The 22,720-nt window shown below is 43.9% G+C and overlaps 2 protein-coding genes across 2 annotated transcripts in view; one reads left to right on the forward strand and one right to left on the reverse strand.

The window, feature by feature from the left end:
- The window catches only part of LOC126565936 (uncharacterized), a 111,703-nt gene extending 90,515 nt beyond the window's left edge, over positions 1 to 21,188 (forward strand). Inside the window, exons 7-11 of the mRNA XM_050223136.1 lie at positions 1,077 to 1,139; positions 11,939 to 12,630; positions 18,445 to 18,628; positions 18,693 to 19,449; positions 19,520 to 21,188. Of these exons, the coding sequence (XP_050079093.1) occupies positions 1,077 to 1,139; positions 11,939 to 12,630; positions 18,445 to 18,628; positions 18,693 to 19,449; positions 19,520 to 21,110 (3,287 nt within the window). The 3' untranslated portion in view covers positions 21,111 to 21,188. The remainder of the gene's footprint in view (positions 1 to 1,076; positions 1,140 to 11,938; positions 12,631 to 18,444; positions 18,629 to 18,692; positions 19,450 to 19,519) is intronic.
- Positions 1 to 22,720, reverse strand: part of LOC126565520 (transmembrane protein 242) — a 479,972-nt gene that overhangs the window by 359,243 nt on the left and 98,009 nt on the right. The window lies entirely within an intron of this gene.

The raw sequence follows: 22,720 nt of genomic DNA on the forward strand, positions 1-22,720 counted from the left end.
AAAAACTGAACTCTCCCGCAGTGGTTCGCGTGCATTTACACGATTGAAGAACGTCAGCCAGTCTCGTCGCCGTAATGAATTCATTAATCTATCTCATTCCGTGGAAGAAAGCCAAACGAAATCCAGCGAAAAGTAGGTATACGAGGGGGGAAAGAAAGGAAACAAGACGCGTTGTTTTATTTGCCGATGCGTAAAGTACGAAAGTGCATCATCTCGTGGTGGCGCTCTGCGTGGCCAAAAGGGGTTTTTTTTTTAAATTCAATTTCGCTTTCTGGAGAAGGTTTGTAGACATGTGTAGATTACGTCCACAGAGCTTTTCGGGTTAATGATGGGATTTTCATGCAAACACATCAAGTGCGTGTTTAAATTGCACTTGGAAATTGTGAGCTTGTGGCGTTTGAAATTCATATGATGCGTCTCATTGCATAAAAATTAATTACTCGTGCATGCGTGATTGAATACATCCCAATCAAAGCCTTTTGTTGTACTTCGTGAGCTCAGTACTTTTGGCGTTCTTCCCTCTCAAGAGGGAAGAACCCCCCTTGCTTCAAACATCCATGCGAAAAACAAAGAATGGTTCATGTAGAAAGCTCGTAAAAAAATTTCCGTACGTTACACGTCATTTATCCCAATTTGCAACACAAACCACATATCAGAACGCTGTGAACCAAAATGTCATGAGACTTATAGGCGGTGTTTTGATGGAAGGAAAAAGCGTGCAGACAAAAAACGGGAACAATACAGCATAATGAAACCGTGGCGGGGTTCGGCCTGTCGATCGAATCTGTTTCTTGCTTGTAATGTAGGTCTTTTCGCATCGGATCGATTGCCCTAAATGAGATGGTGCGCCAGCCAGTTGGCAGTTTTTGGCGAGTAAAAGTATTGCGGCTGGTGAAAATCTGGGTCATGATGTGGGTTGAGGTATTTAGGTGCCGATTTTGGAGTTACTATGCAGTCCTTTTATTACTGAATTTTATTGATTAGATTTAAACGATTGTCTGCAATTAAACATGTCTTCTTTAAAGCTGTTATACAAAATTCTAATAAAGTTTTCCATTCCATATTTTTCATTGCAGGTAAGCTAGCGGCACATATTCTGAAAGATAAAGAAGCGAACAAGGAAAACAGCATCAATGGAGGTACATGTTCCTTAGTATGATTAATTTTCCTCTCAAATTGTACTGCTGCTGACGCAATTTCGTCATCAGTTTCCTACATTCTAACGACCATTATTATACTGCACAATAGAAAAGATCTAATCAAAGCTCTTCTAGCTATATTGCTGAGCTCCCGTTGCATCTTAAAAGATGTTTGACCGAAAACAGGCAAAAAAAAGCATAAAAATGGCATTCACAGCAGCTTCATTTCGATAATGGCGTCTGCGCAAAGGGATGCATGCATCGTCTGTGTACGGTCTGCCGAGAGATCGTTCGAATGCCGGGTTGGTATGTGGCGACTGGCCACTGTGCCGTCTGCTACACAAAACAGGTCCCTTATTGCCTACAGTGTCTGCTTCCTTCAACCGGCATGCTAATCGAATCGAGAAGACGACGACGAGCATAGCATGTTTCTCAAAGCAAGCGACACCCAGTCGGGTATAGTCTTGGACGCCAACGTGTGGCATTGGGTTAGATTTTTTCTCCAATGCTGAATTCCGTCATGTTTTTCTAACCGCCACGGTTGCTGTTGTGTGATAGGTGGCAGCGCAGAAACGGCATTGCGTATACTAGACAATCGATCTCGTAGATGAGTCTCATATGGTGCCATGCGTTTTTGAAATTTGAAAGGCAGTAAGTCAGTCAGCACATAATGAAAAGTTTTTAACAAATTTCTTCTTTAATCCTGAACATTTCCTTCTAAACAATGGCTTACAATATTGTAAACGAAAGAGCTCTGCTGCAATATTTAGTATATTAAAGCTAAGATCATTAGCTTGTTCCTACTTCCGGGTTTTCTTGCCAGTTTCTAAAAGAAATGAAACTCTGTGCAAGTTTCGTCACCATTTCAACAGCTCTATTGAACCCTTCTGAAGTTCCTACGATCAAAGAGTTAAAAGACAAACAAATCTAAACTGGACAACCGATTCAGGGTGGGAAGCATATTTGTAGTACAATTTTCTCATAGTTTCCCATCCACCACTCGGGTGGGCGACTAAACATATGGAGTTCAGATTGCGTCTGCCGGAATTAGATCAAATTCCCGGACTGATTGATGGGGTCGAAGATGGCAACAAGTGGTGTTGGGCCCAAGGGAAAAAAAGATATGAAGAGAACATGGTTGCTATTTACAATATCTGTGGCCTTGAATTATCAAGAGGCTCTAGGGTTCCGAGGATGGGTTTACACACTTGTTGGCGGATTTATTTATTTTTGAATCGTTTCCATGAAGATACAGCCGAATTAGTTTAAAGTGTCTAGTAACGACATTAGCGATGAAAGGTCAAGCTTTTTCACGATGATGATTGATATAAGAGTATCTGGGATTTCTCTCTCCCTCGGAGGAGAATAAATAATCCTACGTACAACATTGTAGGCCTATCGTTCTCAGTTGTGTGTTGAAAAAGATAACTAGCGAGTTCATGGTTTCGGTTGTCACGCGACACTACCAATTAAATGGATCATCCTGCATGTCTGCTACCCGTATTCGGGTTTAAAAAGCGTCAGAGTTTATTTATATTTAGATTCACCCGTTCGGCCGCTTCTGTACCTCCTCTAGCTCCATGTAATCGTTCGGAAACCTTTCTGAACCGAACCGCGTATCGAGTGAAGCGCAACCACTGACGGGAACCTCAATTCCCGGTGCGATCGTGCGTTTGTTTTGGTGGTCTGCGTATGACTCACGGACATCGCAGCTGATGAACGCAATTCCGCTACCAGCGTCCGTAGCTATCCTCTCGGGAGAAGATCATATTCCCAAGGGTCAGAATAATCCTACCAATGCATTATACAGCTCGTGCGAGAAATATTCCATCATCCAAGAGGAACCGTCATCAATTACAGCATGAGATGTGAGTTCTGTATATCAGGTCTCAGCTCACCATGAGAGACAAGTGCGAATGCGCAAGGTGATCAGCTGCGCGCGTCAGCTCATGTTGTTGATGAGCTAGCAGTGAAATGATCGTCCATGTACTGCAGTTTTACGTTAGCGAACGACAACATCGGATGACAAGTGTTCGCTTCTCTCTAGGCACGGTCAGATTCGATTCTGCCGTACACCTTTTGCTGCGTTTGCAGTTTGATCTTGTGTCGCGTGCGGGGTGGCGCCTTTCGAGTCGTGTTTTGCTGAGACGATCATTCGTTCGGGTGCGTGAACTTGACATCGAATGACACATTAGGTTTTAGTGAGGGGTGGTGCTTGTTGTTTATGTTTTAAACGATACTTGCAGTATTTTTTGCTTCTCCTAGCTTGTACGTTTACTGTGTAATGAGTTCGTAAATGAATGTGTGATCTTGTGTGATAGTGAAGAAAACTTGTAATAGACTATGTTTGATTTAAATGTACACTGAGTTGTTCCTCACATACAGCTTGTCCCAAATGACGCAGTATTATTAGTGATGAAACCCTTCTCGTTGTGGTGAGCTGTAAGTATGAGCTATTAAATCATCCTTTTGAAACCCATCCTGTGAAGATCTAGTTCGAGACAATCATGGTAAAACGAGTTAAAAGAATTCTTTTCGACCAATAAAATCTAAGCCACTGACCACTTGCATATGAGGGTGGGTGTTACTTTTCCTTTTTATGATTCTACCATAAATGTTCCTTCAAATAATTTGGGAACAGGTTGAACCAGCAGTAAGAATATTCTCACTGAATACTCAGTATTGAAAAGAAGACTAGCACTGCGCAGTAGATGTCAACAGCTGACTCTTCATCCTCCTTGTCCTTGCCAGATTTAAGCGATATATGATGAGAATAAAAAAGAAAATTATTTTTCCTCTCACTTAACCCTTGTACGACGACATGTTGTTGCTCTGTGAGAACAGCCGAGAGCCGTGTGTAAGCGTTCTGGGTGTAATTCAGTATCTGACACAAGTAGCACGCTGATACCGTAAATCTTAAGAGCTGTAATTGAGATATAAAGACATGAAGAAATTCTGTTTTTTTCCGAGAACCAACTTCAACTAGCATCCGATCAGCAATGTTTAATGATGGCATGTTTTGGTTCCAGCTTACCACAAATAGCAATGCACATGCCAAATTGAGTTCAGAATTACACAAACCAGAACTGCAAGAGGGTTTTCCTCCGCCTTTCACTAGTCTTGTTTGATATTTGAAGCTGTGAATGTTTAACTTCATAATTTGTTCCGTGGAAAAGCAATGTACCACATTACTCATTTCTGACAGTACGTCTAGTCTGTGCTTAAGTTCGTCGGTATTATTGAAATGGTGCAGGATCTTGTGTTGTCTAGACAAAGAAAAGAAAATATATCATCAACTAACAGCCGATACACAAAAGATACATTTCCTAATGTGTATTCTTTGGTCAAAAGTACTTGTGGGAGCTAATTTGAATTAACTGAAGTGATATTGCATATTTTTGCATACTCCTTCTGGCCAATTAAAAAACTTTTGCTACTCCCATGATGGAAAATGGAGAGGAAAAAACACAACCACAACTATCTAAGTCGCGAATGAAAGATCTCCCGGGGCAAACTCGAGATAGGACGTCCACTTGAAAACAACCGCATTGAAGTGGACGTTAGTAGAGCATGGGCCGCACGTTGGGAAAAAGGAGGCAAGAAAAGGTCATTGAATTAATTAGTACCAGTGCCGGCTGGACCTTTGACGGGGGGGCCCCTACTAAACCAACATTATTGGTGAGGTCAGCTAAGAAACTGCAAGTGGATTATCGCATTTGCTGCGAATTTATCGCAGACACGCACACCCATCCTCGTCCTTGGGCGGCGCACGATTGATGGTGGTGCCGTGTTGTGGGGAGTTGTTGGTGGTCTCAATTGAAATGGAATTCTCGTCTCTTGGTGAAGCGTAGCGTACGGTATAGTGAGTAGGATTTATTTGCTTTCTACGCTCGAGTTTTGGCTACCGACCGACTACATTAGTCAGAGAATGGTCGCTCGCGTGGGAGCAGTGTACTGTTAGCGATGGTGGCATACCGACACAAGGGATCGGATATGTTGGAAGTGATGACTTTTCAGCCTAATAACGCTAAACAATAAAGCGTGCCCTGGTGGTAACGTTGATGATGGTGATAATAATCATAACGATGATGTTGGATGTCTGACGATAGCTTGATGTTGTAAATGATGTAATTGTGTAGGGCATAAACGATATTATCATGTCACTAGCGACATTTTTTTAAATATCAAATGCACAGTTTATGAAAGTTTCTAAATTTAAAATCATAAAATCAATTTAAAATTTAACTCCAACGCAAGCAATAATTTCTAATATTAAATGAAGCCGCAAATGCTGCATTTCCCCAACGTAGAAAGTGTTTTCGAGAGATCTTTGAAAGCCTATTTCACTCTCCATTGATTGATCTCAACAACTCACTGAAGGAACACGTGTTTCTTCACAGTTTTGCTTCATCTGTGAATAGATTTTTTGCTGATAAATTGCAGCAATTTTGCGCTGTGATGTGCTACAGTCAGGTGGAAGGAAGTAGTTACAAAAAATATAAATCGCACGATCATACTGGGTGCAACAAATGGTAAATGATAGCTGTGTTAGTGTGGACGGTTTTTTTTTTGCTCTTCTAAACCGTGTACGTGTTGAAATTTTTAATTAAAAGCAAGCAAGCATCATCGATCCGCATCGTATTGGCTTGTTAGATACGGTACAATGATTCTACTATGGTGAGTAGCTAAAATACACACCACAAAAAAACAACCTGTGCGTACAATCAATGGACCGATGAGAGAAGATTCCGCCAAAAGGTGTAGATTGAATTAGTGGTGGGGATTTAATTCGTACGATTCATTGCTTCCGAAGGCATATAAAGCGGAAGTAAGGAAAAAATCATGCATGCAAAGCGGTATTCTCTGCTAGAAAGAGCTTTATTAAAAGAAAAAGGAATGTTGGAAGAAAGATTGAGCAAACAGCGCGAAGTAGAGAGTTGAGTTGGATTGATATTTGTTGTTGTACGGAAGTTTTATGGGACATCGTCCGATTACAGCAGTGACGCAATCGAAAACACGCGGTCTGCATCTTCACCGATCGGTGATGCACATTCCAATGCCCCACTCACTGTCGCTCTTCGGTGCATCGTAAAAGAATGGCTCGTGGAACACGGTGCATGCTACTGGCGCTACCAAAATCCACCTCGACTGCAACTGCGTGGCGCAGTTGGACTTGAACTAGCAATAAAATTCGATTGCAGCAACAAGACATGAAATGGACCCTCCCAACGAAACGTCCCCCGTGTCTCGACGACTTCCGAGCAAACATGATGGTCTTGGCTCAATCTTGACCGGTTCCTCGTTCTTCCCCGGATGTGTGCAAGCGCTTCAGTAGCAAAAGGGGTGTTATTTTTGGACCTCAGTTCATCTCCGGATTTTTGCTTCAAAACTGATGTAAAAATCACCAACTGCAACTGAGGTTATGGGACACAAAATGGTCGAAATGATTGGCTGTGTTGCAGTGCTAAAGGAAGGTGGGCGCCGGTGATGATTTACCCTCGATTTTACCCTCGATTTTACCCTCGATCAATAGAAGAGGCTTTCGGGTTCCGGTGTGCGCACCTTGCTGTTAGAAAAACATCCTTCGAGAGGATCGACCAGTGTGCTTTTTTGTGCACCATACTTTTGTTGTTTCAGTTTGTTTTTCTATAAGCAATGCAACAATTGAAACGGGATGCACCAGTGCAGTTCTGCGAAGCTTCCTCCTGGTACCCGTGTGGTACATCACCTTGCACATCATAATGCGCCTGGAGATGAGCTGTTCTTTAAAATAACAGCACGCTTCCTGTCAAACTCTTGGTGATGTGTTGCAGTACCCTGAGTTGAGTTGGGTACTGGTTACAGATATATCCGGCTGTCCGGGTGTACTGCAGCAGCTTTCTCATTCTTTCCCATGTACACGTCTACCACCCAAAAAAATCTTCAAGTAGCTGAAATATCAAATTCAACCACTCATTTGGAGACATTTGAATGGTTCAAATTTCTTTCATTCGTTCGGTAAAATCCCAAACACCCGGGTAAATCGGAAGCTATCAGCGCGTGGTAATTGATGTGAAGAAAACATAAAATCGTGTCTCCATCGTGGCGGCGAGGAACACCCTCGACGAAACGAGACACCTTCCAAATGAGGAACGAAAAAGAAAAGACACTTCCTCTCCGTCCGATGTCTAAACGGGTACAATGTCCGGGTGGTGTGTGTTGGTGGCTGAAATGGCTGGAATGGTAATTAACTGCAAGTACCATTTTTTGGAGCAGGATAAGGTTTACTCCTCCTTGTTTCCCGCCCATGACCATTGCGGGATCGGAAGGTGTAGCATAGCAGCATAGCGATGGGTTTCATAAGAGCTGGGTGGCCAGCAAGCGCTAAGCGAAGGTGAGTATCCGTACCCCGACAGTCATCCGACTGTTACATGACACACTGTAAACGTTGGTAAATTTGGTGTCTCATTCGTTCCCCGGAGATTTCGGCCGCTTCCACCAAGCGGGGCACAATTAATAGAGCACTCCATCAGGTTGGACGAGTAGGGAAGGGTGCAACGCACGACAACGACACCAAGGGTTTCATTGTTTCAACGCGGCACGGAACTACCGCAGTAAAGATGTTGTGATGTTGAAAACCTGGGAGACGGAACTATGGAACGCGTGAGCTACACCATCCTGCTCGAAAAAGCCCGCAAGTAGTTGGAGTTTGAGTGATGGCTAACTTTCGGTTTTCTTGGCGTAACCGAAACTAATTGCCCATCGTTGTCGTCGTCGTTGTTGACGTCGTTGTCGCGACTTCCTGATACACTGTTCGACAAACGCTCTCCGGTAGCAGAGTTGAGCAGGAAACAGGCAGGCGAATGATTGATTGAAATGGGGTTGAAAAGTAGTAGAAGAGAGGAGTGTTTAGTTTGAAGTTGGGTTTGGACAGGTTGCTGTCATGGCTTGAAATTACCTATTCATTTAGGCAGGCGATCGGTGACTTATTGAGCATCCAAACGGAGATACATAACTTCAAAGTTTTTGGAGTGTTGTAGTAGTGATATTCGATTATAATATGTAATATATCTCAGCTCTTGTCAACCTGTGCTCTGCGCTTCACTATTTTCGTTAAGATATTCTTCTGGTCTCTTAAGAGAATGTTTGCGTACCCGTCAAGCTTGTTGCCATTCGTTGAGCATTAATTATAAACGTCACAGCCCATTACTATCATCGTTCCCTATGTAAAAAAAAAAAACGAATCCACATGCTAATCTACCGGATGTAGAATTTTCTCGGCTCGGCATACAGAGTGAACGAGATAAAAAGATCTCAGATGCGAAGAAACATGTTCCCAACCGAACCAACTTTTTTGTTGTTTCTTTATAGATTTCGCTGCTCTAAACGACCTTAAAAAAATGATCTACTCTAAATCCAATGGAAAACCGCTCCCGTTAATGCTCTTTATCATCTTGTCAGCTCCACTTTCCCACCGCAGTCCGCCACCCAGCGCACGTGCGTGACCATCTTCGCCAATCGATGCGTGATCAAGTTGATTGACGTCATCTCGTAGATCCTGCCGGTCAATATATTACACGCCAAAGTATCTTTACTTTTGTCTGGCTTTTTGCATCCCGTAGAGAAGTCAGGCCAGCTTTCTGTGTTCTGTGCAGGCAACTTGCCAATTTAGTTGTATTTCTAGACATGCGAAGTAAAAGTCTCTTGGGAACAGTGGAGAAATTCAGTTTTTGTTGTTTTTTAACCCTGGTTGAAGATGGTAAATGTGACTGCTGAAACATTTAAAAAAAAACATAAAAACGTGACCTTAACAACATTTATCAATCGCCATCAGTAATAAAGGCAAGGTGTATTGCTTTCCAATAGCTTCTTCTCCTCAACAATGCTCAAAAACCCATTCGCACTGTGCGTAAATGTTGCGTGATGACGCCATCATGTTATGAACAACTCCGGTGGCCAATCGTGCGTTCCATGTACGCGTTCAAACCTCCACACTGGACGACGCTTCCCGCTCGAAAATATGCTTGAATGCCCTCGGGCGGGTTTTCTTGTGCCCGCCGCCGCTGGGCAGCAAATTTCAACCAAGTATGAAAAGTGTTTGCCTAATGCTGCCCACCACCAAAACAGCACCATGCTTTAATCCAACATATGAAGTCACACAAACACGCATCTGTGTCTTCCAAAATGCTTGCTGAACATCGTGTGGGTGTGGCAGACGACCAGAAGAGAGTTCAAGTTGATGAAGGTACCACCGAATAGTTTCGTTGAGCGATGATGAAAGTATCGTGTCCCTTGCTAGCGTCCCCACAATGCTAGCCTGTCACCTAGTGGACGTCTACGTATGCAAATATGAGTGTCCACGGTGTCCAAATGACTAGCCAAGAACGAGGTTAAGAGAGCATCGAGCGGTGTTAACAAGGATCTTGTTCACACTCGGTATCGGTGGCCTGGTTTGTGGCGAGATGGTTTTAACAACGCCTGGTGTTAAAGTGTTATGAAGAGGAGTTTTTGATGAATAACGACCGAATCACTGCGGCCATTGTTGTTGCTGATGCGAATGGTGCCAGGAGATGATGGGTCGCGGTTCACTAGAATCGTACAGCATAATTGAATGAACAAATTACATCAATTGACCAAGGCTGTCCGTAGCTAGTGCACTGAATAGATGCTATTTGTTTCACTTTATTCTACGCGTATCTTGCATTTTACAGCTGTGCCGAGTAAAGACCTTCTTGGTCTATTAAGATGCACTTTACTTATTACTTGACAGACGTTGAAGTTGAAGATACTTTTACACTCCCTAGTGTTAAAGTTGGGTTGCGAAATCACTGCCAAGTGATTTATGTTAATGCTCAATTGTGTTTTGTTGTCTCGGAAGGTGTTCTACTTGAAAGTGGTGAAATCGGGGACGACAAACAGGCAGTTCTTTGGAAAGTTCGTTTGCACCCAACGTCGGTATGCCTATCGAGATGCGATCTAAGCCCTCTTGCCGCCCACAATAATTCCATAGTCGACCACAACATTGCACGTTGTGCATCGACTGGTTTAAAGATTGCCGAGCGTTGTGGAGTGGTGAAGTAATGGCTTCTAGAAAGCAATGTAGCTTTACGCATGAAAGAGCGAATGCCACAGTTTAGGTCAAGTGGAATCGAATGGCAAATCGTGTGCTGATCAGCCAGATAGGCTGACCGATGTTGTCATTAGCATGGGTATCGTGTAAGCATCATAAAGCCATATATGCATGTGTATGCCAACAGTGGTAATAGACCTGCTGCTGCGTTGCAAACTTCCTACTCAGAGACATTGAAGAAAGATGGTTATTGACGAGCTCCAAACTTAAAGAGGAATGGTAGGATACCCTACAATAACGCACTTCAAGCTTCACCGATTGATCAAAAGCAGCGTACACATACTCACTCACGGTACGCAGTATAGCATGAATTTTTAATTCCCATGCTCATTTACATTACATGTGCGTCCTACTGTAGTGGCTCAGCAGCAGTAATAATAGCATGGTTGGTTGATTGGTTTGATTTAGCGAGTATGGTGGCCATCGACTTGATAGATCCCATGTGAGTGTGTACATGGGTTGCGGATCAATATTGTGCGAGGTTTGTTTGAACGGTCTCTCTAGTTCCTGTCACGATCACGTTTTCCTTTTCGTTGGTTCATTTCACACTTACCTGATGATTATTTATTACTTTGGATGATTTCTTCCGGCCGGATGGAATTTAGTTTGAATTTGATTATCATTAGCTCTGACGCGTGCAAATTTATTTCTATTTGCATTTCCTTCCTTTGAATGTGTTTTTTTTTAATCGTTCGTTAGTTCTCACGATTATCTGCAATTTTTTCAATGGATTACGAAAGTATCTTTAACATCATATATTTTTAATGTAATTTTCCATATTTTTGATGACCAATTAACTGTGTTTGCTCAATATTTTGGAAGATGAAAAGGTGATATGTAAATTTTTTCTCGACAGACAATATGTTCTTTACACTGTCGACTCGACGAAGACTTCGAAGAAGACTAATTTCACCTTCCTTCGCTCCAGTAATTCTCCGATCATATTTCATAGTCTGTTTTTTTGCTGAAAGCCAATAGGCTATTAACCAATTTATTACCCATTAAATAAAACTAAATCATGTAATGCGCATAAGTTTAAACAAGAACAAGAGAAGAACAAATGGATATTTGCATTACATATGGCGTGTTACACGAGCCGGGGCAATCGTTTGGGTAAACATTGAACGTCTTAAATTTGGTGTAACCGTATCCCCGACCGATTTTTTTTTGGGGAGGGCATTCGTCGGTGGTGTAGCGTGTTGGGCGGTGAAACTTCGCCTCTATTTTTCAACGAATAAAAAGCGCCCATCCGGAACAGGTTGAATGAACACACATGTGGTTAGTTGTAGTACGTGTGGAGTACACGAATCTTGTGTGATGTTTTCTTGGCTGGCCCGTAAAATGTAACAAACGGCCAAAGCAACCGAGAGTACTTGAAATATGCAGTTTTCTGTGAGGTGGTAAAATTTAACTGCCCACACTAATAACGGTAAGAAGATGTCCATGCTTTCTGCTTCTATTACGCATTACAGAAATTTGAACGAATCATTTCAAGTTCTAGTTTTTGTTTACATTTAATGAAAGATGCCTCTCAACCGTGCGCCACAGCGCGTATAAAAGAAAGAATTATAATTCATTTCTACACTGAATTTATTGATATCATAAACTAGACCCTTTAATCTTGCCTACCAGCAATTTTCATCAAAATTAACCTTGCGTTTTTGGTTCTTTTCTTCTCCTTCCCATCCAGATCACAACCGTCTCGCTGGAGCAACTCAGACGTCGAAATCGTCTGCCGCCGCCACGGTCACTAGCAGCACCAACTCACCCAAACCGTTGGGAAAGTCTCTGTTACGGTCCTCTACCGGCACGAGCGCGGTTGCGATCACGGCGGCGTCTAATCACCATTCAACCCCACCGCACCTGCAAAACCATCACCAGCACGCGGTCAGCAATGGCAACGGGGTGGCTACAACACCGACCACGACGACGACGGTCAAAGCGATCCAGCGCAATGGAACCATCATTCTGGACAAAACCAGTTCGCCACTGTTGATCTGTGAAGCCACCAGCCCGCCGGTCATCGTCGGTGAGTCAGTCAAAGGAACAGCGCCGGAAATGGTTAGCCTTCGCAACGGTACAGCCGGTCCGCCGGAGGAACACGGTGTCCGGTCAGCGCAATCGAAAATGATGATACCATCCTCCACCTGCACATTGTCACCGTCATCGTCCATACTGACGGCAGGGAAGGAACCGAACTGTGATCAACCACTGCGCCAGCATCAACCGACGCGGGAAAATGGCACGGGTCTGCACCGTGACACGACCCTGAACATCGAAAGCGTTGGCAAAGGACCCGAGCTGGTCGACATCAGCTTGCTCAACCATGCCCAGAAGGGTGTGGAGGCGTTGGGAGTTTTAGTACAATACTTAGTTTTTAATGTAAGTATGAGCGGTGTGAACCTCAATTCATCTCGTCTTCCTCGTATTTCATGCTTCATTTGTGGTGAGATGCATTTAGTGATGTAACCAAATCGCACAATTTTTCACCCAGATTTAACTGTGCACACTTTAAACCTAACAGCATTCCGGTTTACGTATCGCGAAGATAGGCAGCTGACAGTAGTTCGAAATGTTAGCAAACAACCGAAAAGCGCATAGGATTTGTTGAACAAACACACCACTGCAAACCTAATTCGTTTCACGTGCAGCAATAAACATCCTGCAAAAAGTTAGCCCCGCTGTGCAACTGGAACGATAAATGTATTTGAACTACAATTCGGCATGGTATCCGCTGGATGTCCGTTTCGAAACCAGCACGACAGGATACAGGGCTGGTTGTTATTGTAGCGCGTTGTAGGTTTCCGCCAAAAGATCGCCCGTTAGTTCGGAGATTCTCGTCGAGCAGATAGCAAATTTGTTTATTTTTCGCTTCCGACGGGCGGATGTCCGTGGGCAAGAGCGAGTCACAAATCCAGTGATTTATGCTCCAGTTATGCGATGTCCAGGTAGCGGTGCGCGAGGCTTCAGTTGCTCATCTGCATCGGGTAATCGGGTTTTGTACTGTCAACACATCTGCAGCACTGACTGGCTTTTTCGCATTGAAAAAAGGGGTTATTGAAAGCGCGAAGAAACATGATTTACGCATTAGGAGGGAATCCGTACGCTGTTGCTGGATTCACTGAATCATCGTCGTGTGTGATGATGATATTTTAGATTGACTCATACAGCAACCGGTGATTACATCGAATCTTAGTCATTCGTGCGTGCTTTTACCGATATTTCATTTTCTCGTGACACATCCGTTCCTATAAAACAATTTATGTAGGTATCGTTGGAGGAACCACACCAGCAAGAATCCGTAGCCTAATTTGCTAACGATCGGGCCTCTGGTTTATTCGTAAAGGATGCAGCTACGTAGTCGGTGGTCAAAAGGACACAACCTTCGGCCCCGTACGCAACAAGACTCACGATGTGTGGGAAATTGAACTACATTACCCTGAAAGGTGGCCATTTAGATAGGTTCGGCTGTTAGTGAAAAAGGTGCGATAAGTGGGCGGGCTTTTGCTTAAATATTTTATTTTGCGGACCACCAAAAGGACGCACCATAAAAGCGTGCTTAGACGGTTTATGACATAACACACGGTCGCGTTCAAAGAAAGGATCGGGAAACAGGTGGTTTCATCGATGCATCATGCCGCTGGCAAAGATGTAAGGTTCGGGTTAGGTAGAAGAAATAGTTACGACGTATGGGAATATGTTTCGTGGACAGGTAAATAATATACAAACTCTCATTTTTATGTTTAACACAAAAAGTTGTACACAATTTAAATTTCGAACACAAAAATTAATATTTTACTTTGCGTCCTCACAAAGGACCTTCGTACAGTTCACTCGAAATCACTCGAGACTTTGCAGATCCTCCATATGAGATCGCGGGACGCTAGCATAATTACGCTCTCGATAACTCCAAATCTTACAGATCATACACAAAATATGCCGATGGTGTATAACGTTAGAAAATCCATGTAATTTACTACACGAAGATTTTTCCCACCGTGAGAACGAAAACGATCACACGGGTCTCTTTCAATGAAACCATGTAGGTACATCCAACGTACGTAGAAATGTCCTGCGCGTTGATTGCACTTATCTTATGAATATTTATCAGCAACACCAATGCAACGACATCATCATCAGGATTACAACCTGCAGACGAGAAGGTGTTCAACTTTTACTGATTCTGCTACCACCCTTCAGCAGTACAATTCACCTGAGTAATTATTTGCTCTAAAAATTAGAATAACAAAACGTCTCATCATACCGCACTTGTGTGCTAAGGTGAAAGTTTTGGAAAATGGGCATATGCAAGAGTACGTGGAGGGTTTTCCCCATGTCCTGTAAGAAAATTCAACGCAGACAGTGTGTATACTGTAGGTCGCATTCGTTCAAGTGTGCATGTCTTCGTCCTGATACGAAGCGTACCACCTGGTCGAATGCTTGTTACCCAGTCCATAGCCTGATAATGTGAGGCTGGCTGTGCGATAAAATGCAAATGTGTCATCAGCAGCTAGACAGTAGTTTCTAACGCTGCATGTAACCAAATCTGTGTGTAAGAATGGTTCGCCAAGTGTAGCTTCGTCCTGTTGCAGCGGAAATCCAACTGCATATGCAAATGAGAGTGTAAAGTGAACCTATAATAAAATCAATAATTCACAGGTGATGCTGCTGGGGGTTGAATGCAGTGTAAGAATCTTAGCTGCGACTAGGCTGTAAGGAAGGATACCGGATTCGTGCAGGGTTATTAAAAATGTAAATCAAATGCGATTGAATGCGATTGAAAATCGCCTTCGCTGGTGAGGTATACGGTGGAAATATTGGAACCATCGACCGCAGGTAGAATACGTAGAGATCTGTTCAGCAAAATAAGGATGAGTGAATTTTTTTTTTTTGCCCGACCTGATTCGATCCAGCTTGTGGGATAAATGTACCGAATGCAAATTTTTAGTAAAATGCCACATTTCCCTCCTTCCGCCACACATGTGTATCGGTGAGATATTGGAATATTGGCAGGAAAGTACCAAAATCTGAGGCTTACCAATTCCAGCGAGGCAACGGAACATACGAACAAAAACATTTTTTTTATTGTATCCTTAGAAATTGTTCCATTTAATGAAGGTGATTTATCCGGGAAAGATTTTGGCTGCTGAAGTGTATCCTGTACAGACCAGCCCTCTGCTCGGCACTTCTGGCGAGTACGTATTGTTACTGAGGCGGGTATTTAAGTGGATTTAGTTTTCTTCCCGATTCAAAAACCCCAAATAAAGGTTCTGTGGCTATTTTGAGAGCATTGTTGGTAACAATAGGCGCGGATGGATGGCGGGATATTCCTATTTACGGTGGGATTATCGGTGCTTAGGCGCTGATAATCTGTGCGTGAGATGTTAGAACAGTTGGGAGCCAAATGAGCATTATAATTTAAAAAATAGAGCATGAAGAGTATTCAAACGACAAGACCGTGGTTCAAATCCCACCCGGACCGTCTCCCCTTAGTGAAGACTGACTAATCAACTACGTGGTATCGGCAGTCTAGAAAGTCATTGGATGGCCGGCGTGACATTAGAAGGTCGTTCAGCCAAGAAGAAGATGAAGAGTATGAGTAAAGCGAGTTCAGCTATTTATCATACTATTTCTAGCATGTTTAGAACACTATTGTGTAAGCTTGTTGGAACCTACTAACGTATGCGTGTTATATAGAATTAGATATTAATGTATTGCAGCTGAATAGACTACAACTTTGTAGTAGCAACCTGTAGAGAATTTCCCCTTTGAATTATTAAAATTATTTCTCCTTACAAGTCCATTACATTCAACGCACTTTGAATTCATTGGAGCTGATGATTATCTCAAGAGTCATTAGAACAACTCAGTTAGTAGGGCAATAAAGACTTAAATGCTGAATATATTAACATGAACAGCATTTACAATTCTTCGAATTCTTTCAGTCATTTTTTCGGAACGTTTTTCGTGAGGGAAGATCATAAACCAGCACATCCTTACCGGTGAACCCTTTTTTTCATATTTACACATTTTATTTCTAACCCGTACAACCGCACCAAAGTTGTAAAAGTGCATTTTGCTGCCAATCCTTTACTGCCTGATTCCCACACCGGTACGTATATTGTTACGATGATGGTGTTGAGAAAATTTGGAAAAACCTGTATCCCTTGAAATGATGCGCACCCTTCTAGTGTAAGGTTGTTGAAAGGCGTAAGAACTTGAATTTTGTATTGCTTATGAGCAATTGCACAGGCTTATCAATAATATTAGCTTGACTTAAGATAAAACCCAATATCTTATCGCAAACTTTGCGTTGGATGTGCAGGACTTTTAGTTTCAATTCATATCATCCAGCTGATTGTGGATTTTGACGTATGCACAGATGTTTATGTCGTTGTCTCAGTGACGTTTCGCTTACTGTCAACCGTGGAACTGCCAAAACTAGTTGTCTGGAAAATAAAACTTATGCAAAAGTGAAAATTTCTTAGTAATGGATCTAGCTGCAGAGTTAAACTTACTCGCCACTATTCTAGTTGTGTTATGTTCTATACTGCTCTATGGAAGGTGGCTTACGTATCGAAATGGTCTGGATCAACGACCTGAGAAGAAGGTAGGGAATGATCTCTGACTACAAGCGAATGTACCTGTCCTGCAGGATAACAATCTGCATAGCCCTCATACATTCGGAGTTCTACCTTTTGGGGTGCTAGGCATTTTGCCCTATACAGTCTAATTTTCCGAGGTAACAGGAAGGAAAGAGATCTGTAGCATAGTGTTGTTGTCCTTTGGTGCAGGGTAAAATAAACAGGTAGCAAGAAGGAGCTTTCTTTCCTGTAGGCATGATCTCGCTGCATGGGGTAGTCATCACCGACGCACTGCTGCACATTGTTAATCTGAAACTGTCCTTCACTGGCAGACTCGTTTGGCAGGAATCAGTTTCAGTTGAACCGTCACATGGATCGGATGGACTAATGTGAATGCATCCGAATGGAGTGTCGCGACAAATAGTTGAAACCCGCCGATTTTGCTGTGGGAAAAGGAATCAGAATTGTGTGTGAAAATAGTGCAATGTGCTCTTATTGAAGTTTAGAAGCAATTAGTGCAGAAGTGCCCAAAGATTCTGTGCTGCTAATTGCAGCTAGCTATTACGAGAACGGAGGGTGCTCCCATCGTTTTGTGATTAGTGGTGGAATAGCCTAGGTCCGGTTGGTGTTCGTGTGCGTCGGGTTCGATTGTTTGGGACTCTATCAAAATGATTGAGTACGATTTAATAGTGGTAAGTGTGCATGAAGGAAGCAACTTTAAATATTAACGTCCCCGATACAAAGTCATCAGGCGGGCAGAAAGGGAGATGTGCTTGTAAATTTCTTCAAGGCATATTTTGCTAGTGGTTGTAAAGGGGACCGGCCACCATATGGTGCGCAGTGAGCAGGCATGCAAATTTATTCATAACCTCAAAAAAGGTGATTTGTGATTTGATCCTTTACGGTTCACGAAGGACCATAAAGGCAAGGATACCTGTGTCTTGCAAAGCAGAAGTAAAAAACCTAAAAAGGAACATAGTGTTTTGGGACGGATTATCATCATTGCAAATCAAACGCTTATTTTGCACATTTTCGTTAGGGTTTCTGGGGTAATCCCTTGCAGGTAATCCTAGGGTTAACCTTACCACCTGCAAACTTTCCCATCTCTTCTCTAAGATCATCTTGCCCATGGTTGGGTGCTGGTTGGCCAGCAGGAGATAGCGTTGCAGGAAAAGATTTGATTTGATCACATCACAGCTTCCTATAAGCTGACCTGTGTATCATTTCTGGGTGCAACGCTGAGTCGTTAGTCACGTTAGTACCTTCAGCGCGTGTAACAAGACCTGCCCGATCAGGCGGAACGTGATGGTTGTCGGTCGATCTACACCGCAGATGTGTTGTGTGATTGCAAAAATGAAGTGTTTTGTTCGATTGTAAATGTGTGTGCGCGCAGAGTAAAGATGATTGAGTTTGAGATCGTTCATTGTTGGTTTGGTCGCCGATCCGAGCACAAGAAAGAATCGTACTTAATGTAGCGCTCAAAGGGATAGTCGTGATGTTTCGTAGGTTTCATTTCTTTTTGGTGCGTTTATGGGTAGAAAAAGATCCTATGGAGTGGTATAATGTGTTAGCATAATTTCTAACTTTTTTCTGGTTTCCTCTTCTTTTCCAGTTGGATGCCTTCTCCTGTCCCACAATCAAAACGGCACACCAGAAGACCACCGCCGATCTGCTGGAAACCAAGTCCATACTCGATGAGGAGCGCACCAATAGTCAGACACTGAAGCAGCAGCTTCTGGAAACGACCGAGCGTGAAACAGAGCTACAGGAACTGCACCGCTGTGAACTTAGCAGAGGTAAGTTTGGGTTTTTTGAAATATTGTATCGCCCATTTCGTTGCTAATCACATAATTTTTACAGTTGAAACCTGTCTGAGTGAACAGCAGCGCAGTGCCGACGATCGAATTGCCGCACTAGAGGCTCAACTACGCGAGAAAGAATCGCACAGCCGTGAGCTGCTGTCCCGGATCGATGGCTACGAAGCAAAGCTGGCCGAACACGAGAAGCAGCTCGAAAGCTCCCGAGCACGGGAACTGGATCTGCTGCAACGAATCAACGCGCTCAGCTGTACCGAGAACGAACTCCGCGACAAGGTTCACTCGAGCGAGTTGGCGTTCAGCGAACGACTTCAGGCGGCGGCAATGCGCGAACGTGACCTAACCGAACAGATCAACGGGCTGAACCGTGATCTGGAGCGAATGCGCCGGGAAACCGAGCGAAAAGAGCGTGAGCTAGAGGAGAAGCTTACCATCACTAAGGATGAGTGTGTTGTGCTGCGGCAGAACCGTAATGGCCCGTTGGAACCGGCCTGTCAAACTGGAGTGACAGTTGGTGGTGCCGGCAGTACGCTAAACCTTTCGGGCAACGGTGGCCATCCGCTGCAGCTGAACCGATCGTCTGGCAACATTAATCACCTTCAAGTGCTGCAAGATGAGGTGGACAGTTTGCGGTGTGTGCTCGATCTGAAGCAGCGCGAAATTTCCGAACTTCGCAAACAAACGCAGGAGTACGAGCGGGACGCAAAGGAGTTGCCGGGTGCGTTGACGAAAATTTCCGCCCTCGAATCACGCATCGAGGATCTTGAGGTGCAGCTAAAAACCAAAACAGAGGAAGAGAAGTAAGTAGTGGAAACGATCAGTAACCTTAGTTTTGTAGCATAAACTAATCATGCATTCCTTCTTTTTTAGGGAACTGCAGCAAAAGTTGAAGCATTTGCAGGACAACCTGCATCAGGAAACGAAAATCAAGAGCCGGCTATCGTTGCACAACGAAGAACTACAGTGGCGTCTGAAGCAAAACTCGGAAAAGTTCACAATAGCGTACGCTGAGCTATCTAAGAGTTACCATGAAAATTCGAGCTTCATGATGAACGCCACCAAATCGAGTCTGGATCAGTCCGCGTCCGCTCACCATCACCATCAGCTGAGCCACAATCAGTCGCGATCGAGCTGCTCGGATCGGTTCTTCGATATGGACGACATTTCGCCACCGACCTCGCCAGTCATTAAGGGAATGGTGGAGAAAAGTGATTCTGTTTCGTGGGTGCTAGAAATAGACGACGAACCGCCGGAGGTTTCTGCTTCCCGTATGGTGCGTCGGGCGGGTTCGTTCCGTTCGAGCGCCGCCTACGATTCGGTGGCAAAGCGTCCGAAATGTTCCGGACTCAACCAAACCGCGAACGGATCGATGTTGGGTGAACGGCATACCGCCGGCATTCAGCAATCGAACTCAGCGGCATCGATTCTGAAGCAACATTCGAGTGATCTGTCATCGGTGAAACCACCACCATCGGGCAGCTCCAACAGTCACCGATTGCGCTCGAAATCGGTCAGCATTAAGGCAGCGGAACCACCAAAGAAGATTGTGCGTTCGAACTCGGGTGCATCGGCTTCGCCGTGTCCCGGAATGGCGGGCGTTCCCTGCAAACCATTGCGTATGACCGATATGCCCGGTTCGTGGAAGGAGCAGCCACTGTACAGTAGTTCGCCATACGCTCACAAGCGATACCTGACGGAGGATATGGAGCTGGTCGCGTCCGGTTCTGGGAAGCCATTTGCCGAACATCAGCTACATCGGGCGAAAGACTTGTTTCTCGAAGAGACGGAACTTTTGAGCGAACCGGAAAGCCCATTTGCACGGTGCGCCAAGCTGAACGTGGAGGACATTGCGAATCAACCGGTGGAAATCTTTCACCGCGATAAAACTCCCAACTTTAAGAAGAGTAAGGAAAATCGGGGCCTCATTACCTGCGATACGACAGCACTGATGGCGGGCGGAAGTGCGTCAGCGGTAAAAGCCTCCGGCAGTGGATTGACTGCCCGGGAAAAGCGTCGAGAGTTTACACGCAAAGCGAATCTGGCCGGTGGAACGATCCTGAAGGAGGGAGCCGGTGAAGCGCTAGTGTCCGGTTCAAACTCGGACGATGAAGCACTCTCTACGTCATCGGCATCGTCTTCTTCGTGCATTTCGGAGGGCAGCCTATCGTCCGCCGCGGGTAGCAGTAATAGCAGCCACGACAATAGTCCACTGCACAGTGGCAAGCGTAGCAGTGATCGGATGAACAACGACGATGACACGGTGGAAGGGGTTGCGAACTCGTCGGAGGACCAGCATCCATCGCAGCATCGACGGCGCCATTCAAACGTGTCGCTTGAGGACGCACTAATGAAGAAGATTGTGGCCAGCCTGAACGGTGACAATGGGACGGATGGGAACAATACGCCGATGGAGGTTAGCTGGTCGGAAGATGGTGATCCGGGTTCGGAATCGAACGTATGACATGATGACGACAGTTTCTAAGTGACAGTGCTCGTTAGGGTGTTAAGGAATGCGGCAAAAGTGGACGTGATGGGAGGTGGTTAATCTGTTCTTTTTTTTGTGGCCGGGGATAAGAATTAATTCTATAAGAACCAATATTCCTACAATATTCCCCACCTAAACATCTACATATAGGCCGTGCGAGAGAGTATGGAATGGCCAACGTGTGAAACATACTGGAACTTCCTTCTTAATTCCACCCCCTCCCCATGTCCAATGGCCCCCCAAACAGTAAAATGCGACGGGTAATAAGCGCGGGTCATAATGATTCCGGCACGTAATTTTGCGCTTCTTGCGTTTACGAATCTACGAACTTCCGGGTGGGGCCTGTTAATGGCTTTCCTTGGATTGGATTCGTTCGAACACAGATATATGTTAAGGCTTCTTATAGATTCTTAAGGTGTACTTCGGTTCTCACACAGACTTCTAGAGTTGCTCGAGTTGCTTATTAGTTGTTTAATTTTAGTGTGTAAGTTTGTTCCATCTATGTTTATATATATACGTGAATGAAACCATTCGTCTTTAATTGTCGTTAATAGAATTAGCGCGCGCGACTCCTTTAGATCCTCTGCAAAGAAAGCAAGCACTCAGACTCACATCTTATACGAGACATAGAAAGAGAATCCTGCTGTTAATAACAACAAAACATCACCCCTGAGTCTTGAAAGCAGAGATCGAAAATATTTAATCAAGAAAATAAGAGATACCAATGATCAGAATGAAATGCTTCGTTTGTTTCGTTTTAATTTCTTTATTTGAATTCGTTTTCCCGCTTTTCCGTTGCCACCGTAATGCATAAATTCCATTGCACACAAACACTGGCCCGTAGGTTGGAAGTCGCTATCTGGAACTAGAAACTGTCGTTAACTGGGTGATGAAGGAGAGCACACGAGGACCCAAACTCCGGACACTGTGTATAAAGTATGATGCGCTAGCTAGCTCTAGCGCTCATTTTGTCGCTCTTTGCAGGAAGACGTGGTAGGATGACGAGATATTAGGGTGTTTATCTGGACCATAGTTCTTAGGTGTATAGTAGTAGCGATAAATCAAAATGAAAACATGAAAACAAATCGTTGTTGGTAATCCCCTCTTTTCTTCTCACTGATTAACTGATTGGAATCGAACGTTTTACAAGCGAATACAGGCCGTGTTTAAACTTAAAATATCTTGGAGGCGTCTATGTGTATATGTTTGTACTACTACTATTACTACTACTACTGCTACTGCTAAAACTTTCTATTATTATTCTTGTTATGCTGTTATGTTGTTTGTAATATTTGTGGCAACAGCTTCCAACACGCCGTGTGTTTTGTCGATGGTGATGGGATACGTTGAAAACACGCGCGTGTGGTGCGAAGAGTTGCATTTGAACGAATTGTAGATTTTGAGAAAGATTTGTCCCGATCGATCACGGATCGATCGAGGAAGCGTAGCAGGGGCACTGAGCTGCTGCTGGTAGTAGTAACTATAAAAAGATTGTAATCGTAATAAGTATAAACTCCTTACAAGAAAAACAAAAATGGTGGTAAGTCGATCGAAGTGCGGTTGAACTTCAAACTTTTGAATTATTG

This window comes from Anopheles maculipalpis, chromosome 3RL (assembly GCF_943734695.1).
Source record: "Anopheles maculipalpis chromosome 3RL, idAnoMacuDA_375_x, whole genome shotgun sequence".
NCBI classification, from domain to species: domain Eukaryota; kingdom Metazoa; phylum Arthropoda; class Insecta; order Diptera; family Culicidae; genus Anopheles; species Anopheles maculipalpis.